The 22,155-nt window shown below is 47.8% G+C and overlaps 1 protein-coding gene across 5 annotated transcripts in view; it reads left to right on the top strand.

The window, feature by feature from the left end:
• Positions 1–2,321: 2,321 nt before the first annotated feature.
• The window catches only part of OTULINL (OTU deubiquitinase with linear linkage specificity like), a 28,192-nt gene continuing 8,358 nt past the window's right edge, over positions 2,322–22,155 (top strand). The window contains exons 1-3 of one of the 5 annotated variants that reach the window (XM_047767976.1): positions 2,375–2,500; positions 5,799–5,968; positions 21,789–21,907. In XM_047767976.1, coding sequence (XP_047623932.1) covers positions 21,862–21,907 — 46 coding nt within the window. In that variant the 5' untranslated portion in view covers positions 2,375–2,500; positions 5,799–5,968; positions 21,789–21,861. Of the gene's footprint in view, positions 2,501–5,798; positions 5,969–7,583; positions 7,648–21,788; positions 21,908–22,155 lie in introns of those variants that run through there. The other 4 variants (XM_047767984.1, XM_047767994.1, XM_047767959.1 and 1 more) reach the window with 4 other exon arrangements.

Genomic DNA, 22,155 nt, shown 5'->3' with positions numbered 1-22,155 from the left:
CAGGTCTATTTGGAGGTGAGCCTGGGGCAGTGGGTTGAAGGATCCAGCATTACCTCAGCCTTGGCACAGCTGTGGCTCAGATTCAATCCCTGGCCCAGGAACTTCCATGTGTGGTAGCTGCAGCCATAAAAAGAGAAGAAGAAGAAGACGAGGAAGAGGAAGAAGAAGAGGAGAAAGAGGAGGCAGAAGAGGAAGAAGAAGAAGAAGAAAAGAATGGATGTTATTAAAGGCAATTTGTCACAGTTTACATACAAAATGTTGAAGCTTTGAGCTAGACACTAAAGATTGTAGATCCGAATTCTTGCCATCAAAAAGCTCATAATCTAGATATTTTTTAAAAGATCAGTAACCTTGTAAAAAGAAAAAAAGCACACTTGGGTAGACCAGAAAACCAATCAGAATGCTTATGCATGATCTCATGTTCTCTATTTTCCTGATATTTATGTAGTGTTTATCATGTGCCAAGCATTAAATCCAGGGGTTTTGGACATTTCTAATCACTTCACTCCCATAACAGCCCCATGAAGAAACTGAGGCACAGAAAGTTTAAATAATTGAGCAAGACCATGTGGCTAATACAAACCCAGCCCAGGCAGTCTGGCTCCAAGGTCTAGGTGTGTTAAGTACCACACTATGAGGCCTCCCACTCAGTTTACAGAATAGCAATGAACATTACAGCAAACATGGAAACTTAATTGCAAATTTATTGAAAGGATTTTAGGCTGAATCCAAATAGCTGTGTTCATAAATTTTATATTGTGGGAGGAGGGGAAAGTTACTGGCTCATTTGTTTTGTGGTTAAAAGCCTTAAGCAAATTTTATTTTATTATGCAACAAGAAATTAGTCCTGGTATTTTCAGCTTCTTCAAGACAATCTGTACTTATTAAGCTCATAACCTTGTTTAGGTTTAATTACACACAACAATTTTAAGTCATTTATTTTGTATGAGTGACATGGCTTTAAATACACAAGTCATGGCTTATGGCTGTAGAAAACTACCCTTCTATGTTAAAACCTGATTTAGGTACAAGGGATTTTTTTTTTCTTCTTTCTAAACATGCAGCAGAGTTTAGCAACATTTTTATTATCTACTGTTAATCATGGCTTATAGAATGGTGGAGTGGTTGAAAGATCAGATCTAGGTTCCCACTCTACACTAAGCCTTAGTTTCCTCATCTGTAAACTGGAGATAACAAAGTACCTACCTCATGGGCCAGTGTGAGGATTAGGTAAAATAATACATAAAACAATACACAAAAGAATTACCAAATGCCTGGCCTGATGTCAGCTGTCTATAAATGCTCAGGATTACATTAATTGCTGTTGTTCTGATTCAGAGTTTTCCTGGAGCTCCAGAGAACTGCGATCCTCTCATTTGCTCTGAGACTCAGAAAAGGGGAAAATGATTACTTGTCCTGAGTGTACTGGAGCCACCTAAAATTCCAGGGTGCTTTCCACATCTTTCTTGAGTGACGGAATTTTTCAAAAGGTCCCCAAACCTGTCACATGCTAGTCTGTTTGTATCTAAAATTGTGTATATTGGAGATAGAGGATATGTTCACCAGGATTTTAATTTTCTCCTTTTTCTTCTTAAAAAGGGGGGGCATCTGACTACAAAATCAGGGGTAAAAGAACCTTGTTGTGTGTGCCTTTTTTTTGTTAGACTGTTTATTTTTCTGTTTACTCCCTTATTTTTTCCTCTTGATAAATCATTTTATCAGGTGATTAATTTTGTCAATAACTGGTCCTAAAGTAAACTGAGTTCTTTATAAGCCTAACCCCGTTCCTCTGGCCCAGGGGAAACTAAAGACCAGAAAATATGCCCAATCTGATGGAACAGGCCCCGGGCCAATGGCCGGATTCCAATCTCGCCCTCCCATAGCCGTGACCGGCTAGCGTTTTAATTTGTGGGACAGGGAAGGGAATCCTGTAATTTAGCCACAAGAGGACAAAGGTACCGGTATGTGATATATGAATTTATATATGTGTCCTCTTCCACAGCATCCCACCCACCAGGTTTCTTTCCTTCTTTCTCACTCAATGGGCCTTCCATGTAAAGTGCCCGGGAGGTCGCGGGATCTGTCCAGGTTGAATTCCCAGGATGTTGTCCAGGTGGCAGCTCTGGCACCCCAACCGCAGTTTCCCCGCGCCCCCGCGCAGTACCCAGAGTCTAAGCGCAGAGGGTGTTGGCTACAAAGACTGCGCGAAGGCACCGCCCAGTGGGCACCGCCCAACTCCGCCGCGGCCTCCCATTGGCGGATCGGCGCGTCAGTCAGACCCCGCGCGCCCGGGGCGGGAGCACAAACCGCTGTCCCGCCCCATCCCTCCCGCGCCCTCCCGCAGCAGGGAAGCGAGCCGGGCGGCCCGCGGGCGGCCGCCGCGTCTGCTAAACCCAGCAGCCGAGGTTCCGCGCCTGTCTGAGGCACGCTGCAGGCATGGCGGCACGGAGGAGTGCCCCGCACGAGCGGGATCGGGAGCGGCCTCGCGCCGCCGCCACAGGTGGGCTCCGAGCGGGCTGGAGGCTGGGCGGGGGGCCGCTGGAAGCCCAGAAGGTGCCCTTCGCCGGCTGTTGGAGCAGCCCTAGTTTGGGGGTGCGCGTCCCGCCGTTCGAGGGGTAGGAGGGCAGGGGCACCCCAGGAGCCGGGCGCGTCTCTGACCCGGGCGGGGAGGGACGGGCTGCATCTGCACACCGCCTGCGGGGTTTGGGCGGCTGTCCGGGGCGGGGGTCCCATCTCAGTAAGGAACTGCGCCCTGAAGAAGCAGAGCTGTTCGGGTCCAGGCAGCGAGCGACCCGCGGAGGCAGAGCTAGCAGGTTCCTGGAAAGAAAAGGCCCGTCCTATGGGCTGGCGGGGGCGCGGTGCGATGAGGTAGGGGGGCAAGGCACCGGTTGGCGTCGGGCCCTGGTCTCAACGAGCGGCGGTGTCCCCTTCTCCATGTCCCCTCGAGAACTCGATTGTTATCCGAGGGAAGTTGACGGGTTTTGCGCTTTGCGGCAGAGGATGTGGCCCACAACTTCGCAGCAGTCGAGATTCGATGAGCAACAGAGAAAACGCAGGCTTTTGAAACAAAAATACCATCAGGGACAGAAGCAGCAGCAGCGCAGTATGTTACAGGTCGCCGCTGTCTCGGGCGCACCACCGGGGGCGCGGCGTCTCCGCCCTCTGCGTCGGTACCTGGGCCCTCACCAGACAAGCCAAGGGACGGTATTTTCCTTCCCATCCTTTCAGTCCCAGGTCTGAGGGAGGTGACTGTAGCTGCTGCTCAATTTGGAGCACTTGCCGGTTTGTGGATTTCCCTGGCAGCCGCCCCAGGGGTGAGAGGCCACCGGCGATTTGGGGGAGCATGCCTGTTTACAGAGTTGGGGCTCCAGGTGCTGCAGCGTTAATGGAAGGTTGCCAGGAATGCTTATTAATTAGGGTTCTTGGTCCCAGCACGAGCTTTTGATTCACACAGCAAACTCTGGGGTGTGGTGGAAAACAGCACCAGGCAAGCAGTCAGGACATGAGTTTCAGACATCATTCTGCCCAGTACTGTGTGCCCAGAAGCCACAACCACTGTGGACTTCCTCATCCAAGTTCATAAATGAGGGCGTTGGGCTAGCTGATCCATAAGGCCTCTCCCAGTCTAGAATTCTGTGGTTGACAAACCTCCCACTCTCAAAAGTTGGGGGAATGAACTCCTTTTTTCAACCTTTCTGCACCTTGGATTGTTATAGAATTAGCCAAATATTTCCTGTGGGCGTATTCATCAGAACTTTTTATCATGTGATTTTCTTCCCTTCTCCCTGCCTTATTTTGGCAGAGAAAGCAAAGCTGGAAGTGGAGGTAGGGGCAGAGCTGGAAAAAGCTGGTTTGGGAGGCAGAAAGGTGTCTACTCTGAGCTTAATGCAGTCGCCAGGAATTTTCCCTTCCAGTGCACCAAGTTCAATCAAGGTGTGCCAGCACTGTACTAGGGGAGCGAATTCTTTCCTCAGCTCCAGCCTATGGGGACTGCAGTTGGTATGTGGCTGGAGAAGAATGTAATTCAAGGATCAGGTTATGTAAAACTTTTTTCTCTAAAACATAACCTCCATGGGTTCAGGAACATAGTTTCCTTTCTTTGCTGGTCATGTTTGGAAAAAAAAAAGTTTGAAAATCAGTTGCCAAAGCTAGGATGGGGACAGGTTTTTTACCTTACCCTTAAGTCTTTTAACCAAGATGCAAAAGAGAGAGACCAAGATGCACATTGGAGATAAAGCAAATAACAACTGACATTTGACAGTGCAAGACAAAAGGACAGCAGCAGAAGAAAACCCACAGAACAAATAGGGATGGAAAGGATTTTTTTTTTTTTGGTAGCCGTTTTTTACTTCCTTTTAAGTATTTGGATATTGAGAATTGTGAACTAAACATCTTACAGGGAAGGCATTATCAGAAACAGAATGCTAGGAGTTTCCCTCGTGGCTCAGCGGTAAGGAATTTGACTAGTATCCATGAGGATTCAGATTCAGTCCCTGGCCTTGTTCAGTGGGTTAAGGATGTGGCTTTGCTGTGAGCTGTGGTGTAGGTCACAGGCGTGACTTGGATCTGGTATTGCTGTGGCTGTGGTGTAGGCCAGCCACTATATCTCTGATTAGACTCCAGCCTGGGAATGCTAAACTGAGAAGAGGCACCAAAGGTCATTTGTAGGAGAAGATGGGAGGAAGCAGAGGAGATGGGTCCTAGCACCCCACCAGCAGGCTGGTGTTTGAAGAGGGGGTGTGTGACACTCCCTCCTCATGGCTTTCTTGTCCCTGGCCACCCACAGGGTCCTTAACTCTTCCTATTGGTTCAGGTGCTACTGCGATTTCTTAGGAACACTGGTTCCTTACCATTTGTTTAGTAGATATGGGAGGGGATAAAGGAGTTTTCAACCATGTACTCAGGAGCCTTAGGACTCCGTGTGGTTCCTAGGGGTTGGCTTGGGGGACTGGAATGCCCAATGTGGGTTGTGGGGCCCAACAGCCCGTTCCCCGGACTCCAGCTGCACATGGAGCAGCTCTGCCTTTTTTTTTTTTTTCTTGTTTTAATTGCTGCTCTGGGTAAGATTTCGTTTGGGGAAAAGAGCCCAATGCTAAACAGAAAGTTAGCAATAATGATAATGGCTAATATCTTCCAGTGCTGCTCGTGTCTTTATTACATGTAAAGGGGCTTAGAACCATGCATGGCCAATACTAAGCACTCAGAGGTTAGCTGCTCTTCTTATGATTTTCATGACCTTGTACTCAAAGGTCATTGTTTTTATTCCCATGTTATGAAACTGAGTTACGTACAAACTTGTACAAGATCCCCCCACTGCCCACCTAGACTTTTCTGTTCATTAAACTGTGTCTGCTTCAGTATCACGGAGTCCACTGTTCCAGGCTATTCAGGGGTGACTTACTTTAGGTACGAAGCAGATGTTTCAGACCCGCCCTGTGCAGTCTTTGGCCTGTTCCCTTGGGTAATCACAGGTACCACCCTCAGGCGAGGTTACCTGGTGAGTGAGTCTGTGTTTTCACGGGAGAGCGGGCAAATCAGAACAGCTAGTGACCAGGTGGCGGGCCAGCGAGGTGGGGTGTTGAGGACTGCGGGCACACGCTCCCTCCTCCGCAGGGACTGCCGAGGGGGCGGAGACTTGTGAGTTTATTCCAGAGCCAGAGCCTTCTAGCCCTCTGCTCTGGCGAGCTAAGCACACTGGCTGGGACTGTATTGCCGAGGGGGAGGGGCGAGAGCGGCTGCAGTGCTTTGTGTGCCGGTCGTGACCTTAAAGAAAAACATTTTCCTTCTTTAAAAAATAGATGGAGGGCTTGGGAAAAAGACAACAAACACGGCAATTAAAAACACATGGCCACAACAGAATGCTTAAAACCAAATGGTCCACAGTTGATATTTTTTGCCAGCCTGTCTGCTCCACTTTGATGCTTCTACTCTTACATTTATGTGCGATGGATCAAATACCAAATAAAAGGTAAATTTGGGGACCAGGGGTTTTAGTTTAAGTAGAAATTCACGACTGTGGTTGCCAAGGGGGAGGCGGAGGGAGTGGGATGGACTGGGAATTTGGGGTTCATAGCTTCAGACTATTGCCTTTGGAATGGAGAAGCAATGAGATCCTGCTGTATAGCACTGGGAACTATATCTAGTCACATGATAGAGCATGAGAATGTGAGAAAAAAGAATGTATACATGTATGTGTGACTGGGTCACCTTGCTGTACAGGGGAGAATTGGCAGAACACTGTAAACCAGCTATAATGGAAAAAATAAACATCATTATAAAATAAAATAGAAATTCATGACTGACACCAATTACTAAGTTTGAACATGACCTTTTACCTGGCTCCCTGGCATGGGTGGGTGCTGGCCTGTGGGCGCAGCACCCAGTTCTGTCCCTGCCACAGTGACAGTGGGTATGTGAGTTCTCTTTGTGGCGATGCTGGTCGAGTAGACACTGCCCACAGGTAGTCCTATGTAATCTTCACAGCCACCACCCTGTGACGCTCGGAATGGTCATGGAATTTGCTCAGAGTTTCCAGCCAGTAAGTGGTGGCCAGGATTCAAACCCTGGCCTAGTGGCTCCACCCACAACAGATTCATAACCATCCGCCCACTTCTGTCTCCTGAAACAGTTCAGGCTTCTACCTGGGAGCACTCTCGTTTCCAAAGTTACCTCATCACCTGTAAGCTGTTCGGAGGTAAAGTTGGGTTATCATTTTCATACCATTGCTGTTGCTCAAGGTAACTCACAGGTCAGGCGTAAGGAGAAGAGAGATTAGGAAAAAGTCATCATTATTGAGCTAAAACTTCCTGCATATGTGGTTCTTTATACTTGGCTGTTAAGGCTCTAGGTACCTGGTGGAGGAGATAATGGACTAATGTATTTGACCTTTCTCTCCTGTCCACTCAAATCCTCTGGTAAATGTTCAGTTACCTGGGAAAACCTGTTCTCAAAACGGAGGCTGTTTACACATTCATTGATTTGTAATTAATTTAATGGAAGAACATGTGAATGTCACTTTACAATAAATCAGCAGGGAAAAGTCTCTGTTTATGCCATTATTTTTCCAGTGATCTTTTGTTCTCATCATATTCTTGCTTTTCTACTTTTTCATTTAATTGAGCCAGAATAGACAGGTGCCATAATGTTTAAAGTAAGAGGCTAATAAAATGTTTATGTTCATTTCTAGGAGACTAAGGACTGTGGTCTGTTAGGACTGTTTCTGGGATTCCCAGGCCATAAACAGAAATCCCAGAAACCATAGCACATAAAACGCCCTGCCCAGGAATTATCTCTGAATTAAGAGTTTAATAGTACCCATGTGACTCTGACTTTGAACCAATGCAAAATTGTGAGATGATAGATACATAGTCGGTCATTTAAAAGCCCTTACTCACTCTTTCTGTGCTTGCCCTGTTACTGATTTTTAGTGAATATTAATTAGGGTTCGTTTTCTGGCAGCAGGAGTAGTGGTGTACTTGGAAGTCAGTTTCTCGAGAGCGTCCTCTTCCCACTGCAGCCGCCTTCCCGCGCACCAGCATCACTTCCTAGACCTGAGTTTGGCCTCTTGGGTGGAGCCCAAGTATCCACGGGCCTGAAAGATGCCTTCCTGGCCCAGCAGGGCCTTGGGGCCCCAACCCAAAAGTCAAGGTAGCCGTCAGACATCGAGGCTCTGGCTTTCAGAAGGGACCCAGCAGACAGGGGTGGGAGGGGTGAGGGGTGGGAATAGGCAGCATGGGCCAATCGGGCTGTCCTGGAGGCGCTACCCAGATGGGGGTGAGGGGCCAGGACCCTAGGACCTCCTCACCCCTTTGTGTAAATCTTACTCATTGTAAATCAAACACAAAAACTTTTTTCACAAAAACTGTGCCTGCTCCCTCCAGGCTGGGGGAGAAGCCAGTTCCCTGGGGGCTGGGGTGGGGGGCGCGGGTCTGTCCTCTGAGCTGGGACAGAGAGGGTTCCCCAAAGCATCTGTCTCCCATGTGATGAGAGGCCAAGCTGAACTCCTTCCTGGTAGAGAGAGAACCTTCCTCTGGGGCCCTAGAGTAACACCTGGCTCCTCGTGGGTGTATTTGTCTTACCTTTGCTGTGAGATCTCTAAAGTGACAGGAAAACTGAGTGCCCTGTGTCTTCCATCTTGCCTGACAGACAGGAGGAAATGCTTCAGAGGAAGCAGAGCCTCTGATGGGACAGGGAAAGTGTGGGAGAAGGCCAGCCAGGAGGGGTGCGGTGGCACTCATATCAGTGGACCAGAGCAGCTCTAGTCAGTTTACTTGGTATTTAACCAAGGAACTTGGAGTTCAGTGCATAGCTCAGGCTGGCTGTTCACCTTGAAATGCAAATGTAGCCAGTGGAATTATTAATATAAATGTTGGGTCCCTCAGTTTTGCACCTGAAGGAGCACACGACTCAGGTGCCATGATTCCTTCCCCTGAAATCTGATGTAGAGAGAAAAATCACTTGAACTGAGATTTTATTAGGTCAGTTTTATCCGTGGTCTGTCCCTTCATTTTGTTGCTTAAATATTTACAAAATCTGTTTGGGATACTCTGCTGACTGTTATCACAGGGGACTGGTACAGCCACTGCTTGTAGACCTACCTTGTACCGTCTGTTCTTCGTGCTCTGCTATTCCAGCCTCTTCTCCCATATACACCTCACTGATGGATGCCTTCAAAGTCTGGAGCCTGTAATGTGTGAAGGTATAATTCTCATTCCACCCCGAGGCTCCTCAACCTTCCTTCTTTATATCTTACTGTCTTTTAGAAACTGGTCATCTCTCTGGAAGCCCCTATGGGAAAGGCTCTTTATCAAAGCTCTGCTCTCAGGTCAGTCGGTATAATAGACCTGAAGCCCGAAGCACACACATCTCAGGATTGGAGTATTTGCTGGCATTTGTCAAGGTCTCATGTGTCTTCTTTACACGCTCAGGGCATCTTTACTATGGTGCAAGTTTTGAGTAAAGTTTGGAATCGAGTTTAATTTCAGTTGTTTCACAATTACTTTAAATTCTGTGCCTTGTGTCTCAATGTGACTATTTGCCAGCGTGACTCTGAAACACCTTAGTCTAAAGAGGCCTTTGGAGGGTGAAGGAACATGGTGGTTAATGGCCTGGCCTCCGTGTATTATAGTCTCGACCTGCCCATTCCATGACCTTGAAGCCACCCCCACTAGGTAACGCTTTATGGCCTCACCTCCTGCATTATATTTACATGAGTGTAATTAAGGGAAGGGATAACACACTGGCAGCTCAATGTTTCTCAGCTGCATGTTCCAAGTCAGAAGGGATCAGCAAGGTGGAGGTTCTTAGCTGGGATTAGATACAGTGGAATAACCACAACAACCCAAATAAGTGAGTCAAGTTTATTGCTCTCATGTCAAAGCTCAGAGGTGGCTCCCTGGGGCTAGAAGCCCAGGCTCCTTCCGCTGTTTCTACCGTGCATGGCTTTCATGCCCACAGCTCCTTCCTGATTCAAAGTGGCTGCTGAATGTCGGTCATCACACCTACATTCCAGCTAGTAGGGAGGAGGAAGGGCATGGAGTACACACCCCTCTCAACAGCCTTTTGAAAATTGCACACATAGCATCTTAGCCAGAGTTCACTCACACAGCTATACTCAGCACATAGGCAGGGTGGAACATAGCCTTTGTTCAGAGTAGCTTTGTATCCAGCCGAAAGTCAGGATCCCATTTTTATGGAAGAAGAAAGAACAGATCCTGAGATTAGCTTGCAGTCTCTGTTGTGGAGACATAAGGACTGGATTCTGACTACACTGACTCATTTTTTATTAATTCAACAAGTATTTACTAACTGCTATGTGCTGAGGCACCGAAAGCAGGGAGAAAACAGATGGCATCTCAGGTCCCTAAGACATTTCCCTACATAGGGAGGCAGACCCTAATCAAACACAAACACAGTTAGTTGTATAAACTGTGATGAGTGCTGTGGGGGAAAGGACACGCTGTGCTGTGAGAGAGGGTAGCAGGGGTTTGGTCAAGCCCGGGGCCTGGGATTGGGCGGGAGAAGCTTTGCCCCAGGAAGTGATGTTTGAGCTGAGAGCTGGAGGATGAGGAAGGGTGTTCCATGCAGGGGAAGATCACGGCTGAGGCAGATGGGGAGGTGACGGTGAGCGTTGAAGGAAGAACCGAGGGTGGCCGGTCATCTTGGAGCAAGAAGAAGAGGTGAGAGAATAGGGAAGAATCAGAGTCAGGTCCTGTGGAGCCCTGGAGGCTGGGTGACCACACACCCCAGTTTGTGTGAGACATAGGATGTCCATGGACGAGGACTGTTTAGAGTTAAAACTGGGAGCATCCCGGGCAGGCAGGATGACTTGGTCACCCTCCCAGGAGGTCACAGGAATACTTGGGCTCCTTTATTATTCATTTCAGCACAGTTCCTCTTTAGGGAGGCTTAGCTTCCAGCCATGGATGTGTCAAGGTAGCTCCTCGCCTTGGCCAAAGGGAACGAGTCACAGAACAGGTGGCACTTAGTTGTAGTTGGATCACATGATTCGTGAGACTTTTCTTCCTCTGGTGGGATTTCTCCAAAGGGTCATTTTGGAAATGCGTTGGCCCGTGATACTATGGGAGCCAGCGGAAACAGCCAGGGATGGGGAAGCCCAGACTCCAGAGCGGTGCTTCTCAGCATCGGTGATACACTGGGATTACCTGGGAACCTGAGAAAAGACAGGCACCTGGGCCCCAGCGCAGTAAGTTGGAAGCCCCACAGGTGGAGCCAGGGTAGCAGGGTTTGGCTGCCCCACAGCAGCGCCTCTCCGGTTTCAGGCTGCGCACCAGCCACTGGTGATCTTGTGGAACACAATCAAACCCGCGCCACAGCAGTGACAATACCAGATCCTTAACCTGCTGGGCCACCAGGGAGCTCCTGATGAGTTTGTTTGGAGGCCACAGGTTTCTTTTTAGGAGGGCAGATCTGAGGGACCACCTGAATGGCCCACGGAAAGAGAGCGAGGCAGGGACCCTGCGAGGAGGGCAGGGAGCCTTCTCTGCGGCCCCATCAGCGGTGGGCCGGTTCCCACTTCTCAGCTGCTGGCAGGATGGTTGGGTGTGACCAGGTGAGCCTGGTTCCTGGTTACGGGAGAACCGGCCTTCTGAGGCCTCTGGCTGGGGTGGTGCCATAGGCGAGGCCCCCCTGACTGCTCGCTCTTGTCTAGCGGCCCTTTCCACCTCACTCCCATGGCTGCCAGGATGTGTGGGTCCTTCTGTGAGAAGCCAGAAAGGAGTTGACATCCATTGAATGTGAAGAAAACAAAGAAAAAACACACCACTGGCTTCAGAATGGCAAATGGCATTGGGGAAGGGAAGCCAATTAGAAGGATTAGTAACCATGAGTGATGGAGGCCAGACGATTCTTATTAATGGGAAAATCACCGAGCCATCCCTTTCCGTCTCTCTCGGTCACGTGTTCACAGATGATTTGTGTTGGGATGTGGGGGACAGACTTCATCTTTACAGGCCTGAGAGTGGAGAGGGGCCCATGCACCACAGAAGCATGGCGGAGCGAAGCTGTGAGCCAAGTCCAGCCATGTGACATTGAGCAGGGATGCGTGTGGGCTGCCAGGCCTACAAAGCTCAGAGCTTGCACACAGGATCCGAATAACCCCTTGCGTCCCTGTACAGGTTCTGAGCTAACTGACAAGTGGACTCAAGAGTCAGGGATCTTTTAAACGCCAGCTCAGTGATCACATCCATGTGTCTTAGTTGTGTGACCTGATGGGCTGCTAGGAGTACTGCACCGCCCTCCCCCGAAACAAGGTCAGGCCCCTCTCCCTCAAGGTCAGCCCCTCCCCCTGCCCCCTCCTACCAAGACAGCAGCCCCAGGGGCACCTTGGCCAGCAGACAGGTTGTAGAGGAGAGGAGGGGCTGCACTGAACAGGTGCCAGCACGTGAGTCTCCCTCCCTCTGGAAGGAATAAGGGGAGAGTCGTGGGTGGAGGCCAGAACCACATCTCCCGGAAGGCTCTTCCACCTGGAAGTTTGAGGTCAGTGGGGTGAAAGCACTCGTCCCTCTCTCCCCCTTCAGCAGATGGGGAGACGTATTCCAGCATCAGGTCTGAAGGGCTTTGGGTCGATGGCAGCTGATCACTGAAACAATCACAGGCTGTGCCAATTTGAATGTGTCATTTAGACGGTGTCTGGCTAACCAGGGCCCATGGACCAGATCTTCTCAATTTTTATATGGTCTCTGACCTATGAATGGTTTTTAATGGTTGGAGAAAAATCAAAAGAAGATCATTGCCTGACATGTGAAACATGAGAAATTCAAATTTCAGTGTCCATAAAAAAGGACAGTGGGACACAGCAGTTTCTGGGAACAGTGCCCTGCTGTGTACGTACTGATGGTTGCTTCCACTCTGTCAGGGCAGATCTGAGAGATGGTGGCAGAGACCAGAAGGCTAGTGATGCCTAAAATCTCTGACTTATTCTCTGACTGTTCAGAAAACCGCTGACTCTCGATGGAGAATGAAGAAGTGGCCTTGTTGTTGGATTCTCTCCTGGTGGTCATGCTTGGGACCCTGTGTTCTAACCTGAGGTCTCACCTTAAGTGTGCAGTGTCATGACAAATGACTAGGATGATGAAGACACCCCCCACCCCCAAAGAAAGTCAAGTGGGCCTGGTGGAGAGAAGGGGAGGGGGTCTGGTTTAGAAGAGAAAAAGGCACAGTGGGAAGGACTGTTAATTGTTCTGAATTCTTGGAAGAGAATTACTCAGGGAAGGCAGTCGTTTAGTTAGTTCAAAGGGCACTGACCTTGAGTCAGAACAGTTGGGTTCAAGTTCACACTTCTATTTGCTTTCTCTGGGCTTCAGAGATGAAGCCTGTGTGTGACAGCTCATCAGGTCACCAGGTCCACAGTGAATTAAGGTCCAGCTTTCACCTCAGAGGTGCTTTCCAGCCAGGAGAGGACACTGTTGTACATACATGGAACTGGAACTGACCTGCAGTGTGGACAGTGTGCACAGGGGACTAGGAGGACGGGGAGTGGGGAGGCATTCATTCTGCTGAGTGGCTGGTGTGACCCAGGCCCGGAAAACAAATAGGATTCCAGCCTCTTCGGCCCAAAGCATCCTGTGAGTCTATAAAAGATCTGAAAGGCTGTGAAGTGGAAGAGGAATCAGACATGTTCCTTGTGACCCCAAGCAGCAGCGATTCAGGTGGTGGTGACAGATGTGTCACACCAGCCTCTTACCTAAAACTCGCTGGGGGGAGCGCCTGTCATGGCTCAGAGGTAGTGAACCTGACTAATACCTGTGAAGACACAGGTTCAATTCCTGGCCTCACTCGGTAGGTTAAGGATCTGGCATTGCTGTGAGCTGTGGTCATGGATGCAGCTTGGATCCCGCATTGCTGTGGCTGTGGTGTGGGCTGGCAGCTGTAGCTCCGATTCAACCCCTAGCCTGGGAACTTCCACATGCTGTGGACCTAAAAAGCGAAAAAACAAAACAAAGCAAAACAAAACCAAGAAAGCAAAAAAACCTCATCAGGGGCTTTCCTTGCTCTTCAGTTAAACATCAGCACCTCTAAGGGAATCTCAGGGCCCTGATGGCTGAGCTTGGCTGGCCTCCCCTCCCTTTCCCACCCACGCTCTGGGTGTTACATCTGTGGGGAGGCCTCCCCCAACTCTGGTCCAGGTCAGGGCATCACATTATCCCCCCACCCCTGTCCTCTGGAGCATCACCTTGGTTGTGCTCTGAATACACAAGGGCGGTGTGTCATGAGTGAATTACACAGGGGAGTCCAGGCTTTTGAGTTCACTATAGCATCAGCCCTTGACACAGTGCCTGGCCCGCAGGAGCAGCTTCATCTATAGTTATGGATAATGACAGATTTGACTGATACAGAAACACTCTAGAAAAAGAAATGTGGAGCTGGAGGAATCAGGCACCTGGACTTCAGACTATACTACAAAGCAACAATAATCAAAACCATATGGTACTGGCACAAAGATAGAAATATAGATCAGCGGAACAGGATAGAAAGCCCAGAATTAAACCCACGCACCTACAGCCAACTCATCTATGACAAAGGAGGCAAGAATATACAATGGAGAAAGGACAGCTTGTTCAGTAAGTGGTGCTGGGAAAACTGGACAGCCACATGGAAAAGAATGAAATTAGAACACTCCCTAACACCAGACACAAAAACAAACTCCACATGGATTAGAGACCTAGATATAAGACCAGACACTATCCAAAACTCTTAGAGGAAAACATAGGCCAAATACTCTCTGACATAAACGACAGCAACATTTTCTCAGATCCACCTCTTAGAGTATTGACAATAAAAACAAAAATAAACAAATGGGACCTAATCAAACTGAAAAGTTTCTGTACAGCAAAGGAAACCCTAAACAAAACAAAAAGACAACCAACAGAATGGGCAAAAATCTCTGTAAGTGATTCAACTGACAAGGGATTCATCTCCAAAATTTATAAACACCTTCTGCAGCTCCATACCAAAAAAACAAACAACCCCATCAAAAAATGGGCAGAAGATCTAAACAGACAGTTCTCCAAAGAAGACGTACAGATGACCAAAAAACATAGGAAAAGATGTTCAACATCACTCATAATTAGAGAGATGCAAATCAAAACCACTCTGAGGTACCACCGTACATCAGCCAGAATGGCCATCATCAAAACGTCTACAAACAATAAATGCTGGAGAGGGTGTGGAGAAAGAGGAATCCTAGTACACTGTTGGTGGGATTGTAAATTGGTGCAACCACTGTGGAAAACAGTATGGAGATGCCTCAGAAAACTCAAAATAGAACTACCATCTGAGCCAGCAATCCCACTCCTGGGCATCTATCTAGAGAAAACCACGACTCGCAAAGACACATGTACTCCAATGTTCATTGCAGCACTATTTTCAACAGCCAAGACATGGAAACAACCTAAATGTCCATCAACAGAGGAGTGGATCAAGAAGATGTGGTACATATACACAATGGAATATTACTCAGCCATTAAAATGAACGAAATACCAGCATTTGTAGCAACATGGATGGACCTAGAAATTATCATGCTAAGTAAGTCAGCCATACAATGAGACACCAACATCAAATGCGTTCACTGACATGTGGAATCTGAAAAAAGGACAGACTGAACTTCTCTGCAGAAGAGATGCTGACTCACAGACATTGAAAAACTTATGGTCTCTGGAGGAGACAGTTTGGGGGGTGGGGGGATGTGTTTGGGCTGTGGGATGGAAATCCTGTGAAGTCGGATTGTTATGATAATTATACAACTACAGATGTGATAAATTCATTTGAGTAATAAAAAAAATACAATTACTTTTAGAAAAAAAAAGAAAAAGCAGTGGACTCCCACAGGAGGGAGAGGTGTAGACACTGGCCATGACCAGATGGAGGGAGATGGTAGCCAGGGCCCAGGCCAGAGTTTGCATGTGCATAGCGCCTGTGTGATTACATGTGCATAGTGCCTCTGTGATCACGTGTGCAAGTGTCTGTGCAATTATGTGTACAAGTGCCTATGCAATTACATATGCAAGTGCCTGTGAAATTACATGTGCAAGTGCCTGTGTGATTATGAGCACACTCAGCCTGTGTTTCATTTTTGTGTGTCACCCCTATGGGTCTCTATTGTTGGGGAGACTTTGGGGGATCTTTAAGGCCAAATGATTTGTCTGAGGTTCTGCAGCTAGAAAATGGCAGGATAAAGACAGAGTCCCAGGCTTGTTCTGCCCACCTGCTGTCCCCAGCAGGCCAGGGTTAGGTGGCCTGCCTGGCTGGATGAAGTGAGCTGGAGTTCTGGGATTCCCAGAGCAGGAATTCTAACCTGATCTCTGAGAGAAGCCTATCCCACCTACAGCCTTTGTGTTTTTGTAGTTGGATGGGTTTTAAACCCCCTCCACAGGATTAGAAAATTAAAGCCATGGGCAGCATTTAACACACCTGAAGATGTGCCCAGTAATGAAAAAACTCTGAGTTTTGATGTTGTTACAAACACAGGTACAGTGCTCTAGTGTTTGGCATTCCTGCTGCATTCTGCTGAATCTTGGTTGGCAGGAGCCTTGGGTGAGCACACCCGACTTGGTGTCATTGTGCGGGTAGCCTTGTTAGGTTGGTTGCAGGACAGGACTACTGTTGTGGGCCTCACTGGTCCTGACTTTCAAGATAAAAGGCTTTCACGCTGGTGGTTCTCTTCTTCCTCAGTGATACTGATCTTGTTGTTGTTGGTTATAGAACTTTACTAAGGGGAAGACTTAATTGAGCAGAATTAATACCTGAAATACAAAAGCCTAGAAATTCTCTTGACTTCACTGTCTCAGAGATTTATTATGAGGATATTTGTTTTGAATGTTTCCCCCATAACTGAGACAAAAACAACCAACTGACCTATGGTTTTGCAAGATCTGAGACCATTTAAACCCAGTTTCTTACTCTGCTGTGCTGACTTCTAAAAAAATCTCTAGGAGCTCCCTTGTGGAGTAGTGGGTTAAGGATCCAGTGTTGTAGCAGCTTGGGTTGCTGCTGTCACTCAGGTTCAGTCCCTGGCCCTGGAACCTGGAACTTCCACATGCCATGGGCAAGACCAAAAAAAAAAAAAAATTTCTAGTAGTCTCCCAGCACTCCAGATTATTCGGAAACCTTGCTGACATAACAGGATTTGTTCGGTATGTTGATCATTCTGCTGGCATATTGCTTAGTTTTATCTGCTTGGATGAATGTGCCATAGTTTGCTTTATTCTTGAGCCTCTGAATTTCTCAGAACTCACCTCCGAGATGTGGGTGATCCCTGGGCATCCAGCTTATAGAGCCTCATGTTATTCAGTGTCCTGGCCAGACCCGACCCCAGGGTGTGCTAACCTGGGGGCCTGGACAAGCTGACTAGTAGCCTTTCCTGGCTGAAGGGCATGGGGCCAGAGCCTGCGTCTTCACTGCCCACCAGCCCAGCGCCCCCATCCATCCACTGCTCCTGCCACCGAGGGGGTGCACGGCTGTCCTGGGGTGGCCACCTCCCCCACCCCCACTTTTTTTGCTTCCTGGTCCATCAGGCTCTCCTGGCCATTCTTTCTTCCATCTCCTGCTAATTAACCGTGATATGGTGTTGAAGCCGATAGAGTCTCTGTTATATTTATTAAATTTAGTGTTTTTCACCTTAACAGTGATTTTGCCATATGATATGTTGTCCCCCCCCTCTGCTGTTTCAAACATCGATATTAAATTGCCTTTTCCTTCTTTTTGCTCAGGCCTGGTTTGCACCCCTCAAGGCTGCTGGGTAGCCCTTGATCTGCTTCAGGAGCAAGTCAGTGGGTGGGGAAAGGGGGCTCCGCGTGTAGGGTCAAAGGGCTCCATGCTGCTGCCACCCCAAGAGTAAACAGGGTGGGGGGACCTCGGGCAGCGTTGGCGCAGGGAGCAAGGCAGGGGGTGGGGTCTCAGCCACTGAGAGTGTGAGCCTGAGGCTGCGGCGGGGCACTGTCAGTGTACTCACTCTGTTTCCGGCTCCTCAGTGTCTTTTAAGTGTTGTTTTCAGGTTTGCTTTGTCTTTGGTTTCCTGTTTGAATGTTTGAATTATTTCAGTTTTTCTACACTTTAGAGAACGGAAAAAAGTTCTGCGTGGTATTTTACCACCAAAAAAAAAACCAACAGGGGCTTTTTTTTTTTCAGTTCTTCTCAGTGGTCTCATCTGCCAGGTGTAGTCTGGGTGAGGACAGGTGAGATGTGAGTTTCAGATGGCCCTTTGCTGGCTTCAGGAGGTCATGGTGCAATTACCCAAGGACATCTTACCTATGATGGTAGGCGCTGGGCTCTTGCAGGTTTTAATGCTGATGATTAGCAGCATGAATGAGCCCCAGTCAATCCACTTTCCAGTGTCATAAAATGCCTGGGGCCTTATATAGCGTCTCCTTTCAGCCATCACCCAAGTGTATTAAAGGTATTAAAACGTATTAAAAAGATACTTCATTTAAAAACATTTTTATTAAAGTATAGTTGATTTACAATGTTGTGCCAATTTCTGCTATATATATATATATGTATATATATACACACACACACACACTCCTTTTATTATATTATCTGCTAGTATGGTCCATCCCAAGAGACTGGATATAGTTCCCTGTGCTGTACAGTATGACCTCATTGCTTATCCATTGTATGTGTAATAGTTTGCATTTACTAACCCCAAACTCCCAGTCTATTCCTCCCCCTTCCCTTCCCCCTTGGTAACCACAAGTCTGTTCTCCAAGTCTATGAGTCTGTTTCTGTTTTATAGATAGGTTCATTTGTGCCATATTTTATTTTCGTAATCTTTTAAATTACTCAATGAATTTATTACCTTTATAGTTGTACAGTGATCATCACAATCCAGTTTTATAGTCTTTCCATCCCACACCCCCAATGTATCCCCTACCCCCCAAACTGTCTCACCATAAAGTTTCAAAGTTTGTGAGTCAGTATCTGTTCTACAAAGTTCATTGTGTCCTTTTTTCAGATTCCACATATATGATAGCATTTGATGTTGGTGTGTGCCATACTTTAGATTCCACGTATAAGTGATACCATTTGGCATTTGAAAAAGACTTTTCCTTTATAGTTTTGTTTTTTTTTTTCCTTTTTTGGCTGCACTAGCAGCATATGGAAGTTCCCAGGCCAGGGACAGGATCCAAGCCTCAGCTGCAACCTACACCACAGCCTGTGGCAATGCTGGATCTCTAACCCACTGTGCCATAGGAGAACTCCTCATTTTATATTGCAATGAGCACTAAAGAGGAGCAAGTCCATAATTCCTGGCAATGTTTGTTTTCTGCCTCTTCATGGCTACCCACCCCCCACCCCCACTCCTCTTGTTTCTGGCCCTTGTTCTCACTCCTCTGTTTACTATGTTGATAGGCTGACTCCCTGGTGGTGGCATTGTCCCTCCTTTCCTGTTAGTCCATTGGACACCCCCAGGGCCAGCTCCCTGTAAGGCAGGGTGCGCTGGGCAGGGGAGGGGAAGTGGGGCAGAGGTTGCCGACTTCTCCTTGGCCAAAAGGGGTGCCCATGAAGAGTTTGACATGGGAGATTTGATCCCCTCTCAGCTGCCTGAGGGGAAGTGAGATTTGAGTCAGATCATAAAACTATGATCATGACAGTGTTTTGTGGTGCCTCATTTATGGTGTTTTTCTCTGTGTTGCTTGGAGTTGTAATTCAGTTATTGACACATGACAGGAGAAATGCTTTTTAACTCTCCTTTGAAATAGTCTGATTCCACTTGCTGTGGCAGAGCTGATCTGAGATTCCATCCACTCCGTCATCCAGAGGCGGGACCGGCAAGCAGCTTCGGCATCACCGTGTCCCTATGTTCGCATCCTAGCTCCTAGGCTTATTTAATCTTCCTCTCCCTCACAGTTTCCTCAGGTGATAAAATAACAGTGAGCGTGTGAACTTATACGTGGCTCTTGGTGAGCTCAGCACTTTCCCAACATCTGTTGCAACTATCACAGCAGCTCCAAGAGGCAGCATGCAGTGCCCCATGTCACTTGGTCCCTGAGCGCTCCCTGTGCACCAGACGCTCGTGCTGCTGTTCCTCCCTTGGTGAAGGAAGGAGGAACAGCCTGGGGAGCTGGGCTACCCGCCCTGTACCAGGCCCTCCAAGCTGTTTGCAGGAACAAAGTAGACACTCCCTGTAAAACACTCTGCATGTACCAAAAGCTCAGATTGTAGCTCTTTTAATTATTTTAATTAAAAGCTGTACTTTTTCCAACTAAAACATTGTGTTTCCTCCCCTTTGACTTAGAGCCCCTCTCCTGATGACGTTTTCACCCTGAATTATATGAACACTTTGGGTCATCGATGGGCTGCACCCCGTTAGTGTGTGACCTCCTAAGTCATGCTTGCAGCTGGCTCCCTGGTACCCACACCGGCCCCACCACATGCACGCTGGCCCTTCCTGGCTTGGGTTACTTGACAGATAACCTGTGGGCGAGTGTATGGAAGGAATTCAAGGAGTTTAAGTTTGTATTCTCATTTGCATAGGAAGAGGTTGTTGAGCCCTTACACATTTTTTTCCAATCCTTTCTTGGGTTGGAGGTGGGGTTAATTTTTAGGATGAGGGCAGTAGGCTAGGGAAGTGTGTGTGTGTGTGCGTGTGTGTGTGTGCGTGCGCACGCACGTGTGTGAGCGTGCATGTAGATGTGTGTGTAGGTGTGAGAACACCTTAATCTGTCGCGGGTCCCCATGGCGGCCCCGGGCAGCTGCCGAGAGACCCCATGCTCAGAAGGAGGCCCCACAGGGTCTCAAATCAAATGCCCTGAAGGGCTGGGCAGTATCTTCTAAGAATGCAGCACATTGTTTGGGTCTGTGACAAATGAGAGCAGTGCCCCTTGGAGGGGACAGCAGCCAGCCCTCCAAGTCCACACAGAATCCAGGGCGACCCTGTGGGAAGGAGGCAGCTGATCTACGAAGCTCCTCATAGAAGAGGAAATGTGGCCTTGTTTCTGCAGTGAGAGATCATAGCCTGCCCTGGGGTTTAGGGAAATACAGGCTCTCGCATGTGGTGGCGGCGGCGGCGGTGGGGGTGGGGGGGGTGTTGACTGTTTTGGAAGACACTCTGGCAACGTCTGGAAATGTGCACACCCTTTGACCCAGAGTTTCCTCTTCTCAAAATTATCCTAAAAGATACCATGAGTCCACAAGGACTGTTGGAGGAGAATGTTTGTCTCAGCAATGTTTGTAAGAGTACAAAATGGAAAATAATCCTAACGCTTTAACAAGGCAATGATGATGTGCACATATGATGGCCTGTCTTTATCCTGAAATATTATACATTCTTTAAAAAGAACAATGTATTCTTTTAAATAAAAGTCTAAATTATAGATGTAGTAGTTCCCGCTCTGGTGCAGCAGTTAAGGATCCGGCATTGTCTCTGCAGTGGCTTGGGTCACAGCTGAGGCTAGGATTCGATCCCTGGTCTGGAAACTTCCACATGCCTAAAAAATAATAAATAAATAAAAAATTCAGGAGTTCCCATCGTGGCTCAGTGGTTGATGAATCCAACTAGAAACCATGAGGTTGCGGGTTCGATCCCTGCCCTTGCTCAGTGGGTTAAGGATCCAGCGTTGCCGTGAGCTGTGGTGTAGGTCGCAGAAGCGGCTCAGATCCTGCGTTGCTGTGGCCCTGGCATAGGCCAGCAGCTACAGCTCCAATTCGACCCCTAGCCTGGGAACCTCCATACGCCACGGGAGCGGCTCAAGAAATGGCAAAAAGACCAAAAAAAAAAAATGCAAAGGTATTATAGCTTACATTTTGAAACAATTCATTAGAAAATTTTTACTAAATAGGTAGGAGTAAATATATAATTAACAGCTAATCAATTATTCTAAACAGATAAAACCTGCTTTTGAAAATGTACTTTTAAGTAATCCTGAATATGCATATTTTCATCTGCTGGTAACTTTCTTTGCTGGTAAATTCTTTATTAAAACTGCGTATATATATATATATATATTTATTGAGACTGTATATCAACTTTATCGAGATAATCATGGCAAATATCCCTATGATCAAAAATACTAAAGTTGTAGATTCTGAATTGATGAGGCCTTTACTACAGTGAATCGTTGGAATTTCACTAAACTATGCACCAGGGAGGGGACTGTTTCACAATGAACCCCAGGAGGTTTGGCCACTATTCAAAAGTTCTCTTCCTCATTTGTACTTCAGCATTTTACATGCTCAAACATAATTAGGACTCTGCTGAGCATAGTAAAATATTGCAAGTGTGCACTTTGAGCTCTCTGGGCCTGCGAATTTCTTCTTGTCATGTCAGGAGTCCCAGTGTCCCTGGTAAGCAGCACCCCTGCCTCTGTCCATGGATGTCCTGAGCGGCCCACTTTCTGGAAATGATGTCTTCATGTCTGCGGTCTGAGTCTCGTTCTGCGTGTCCAGGTGATGCCATATGTTATGGCCCGTAGTGACCTAAGAATATCAGCGTGGGCAGAGTGGGAGGTGGCAGCCTGGCTGGAGGCCCCCAGGTTGTGACTGACTCCTGTGGGCTCCTGGCCAGAAGGATCCCTTGATTGTTCTTGGACTTAACAGATAGTCTGCACAGTGTGAGGCTCACGGGGCTGGTTCTTAAATAATTTCATTGCGTCTTTCTCCATCAAGGTCTGTATTTTTACTCCCATTTTACAGTG

Source organism: Phacochoerus africanus, chromosome 1, assembly GCF_016906955.1.
Source record: "Phacochoerus africanus isolate WHEZ1 chromosome 1, ROS_Pafr_v1, whole genome shotgun sequence".
Classification (NCBI taxonomy): Eukaryota; Metazoa; Chordata; class Mammalia; order Artiodactyla; family Suidae; genus Phacochoerus; species Phacochoerus africanus.
This window is presented reverse-complemented; position numbering and strand designations above follow the sequence as displayed.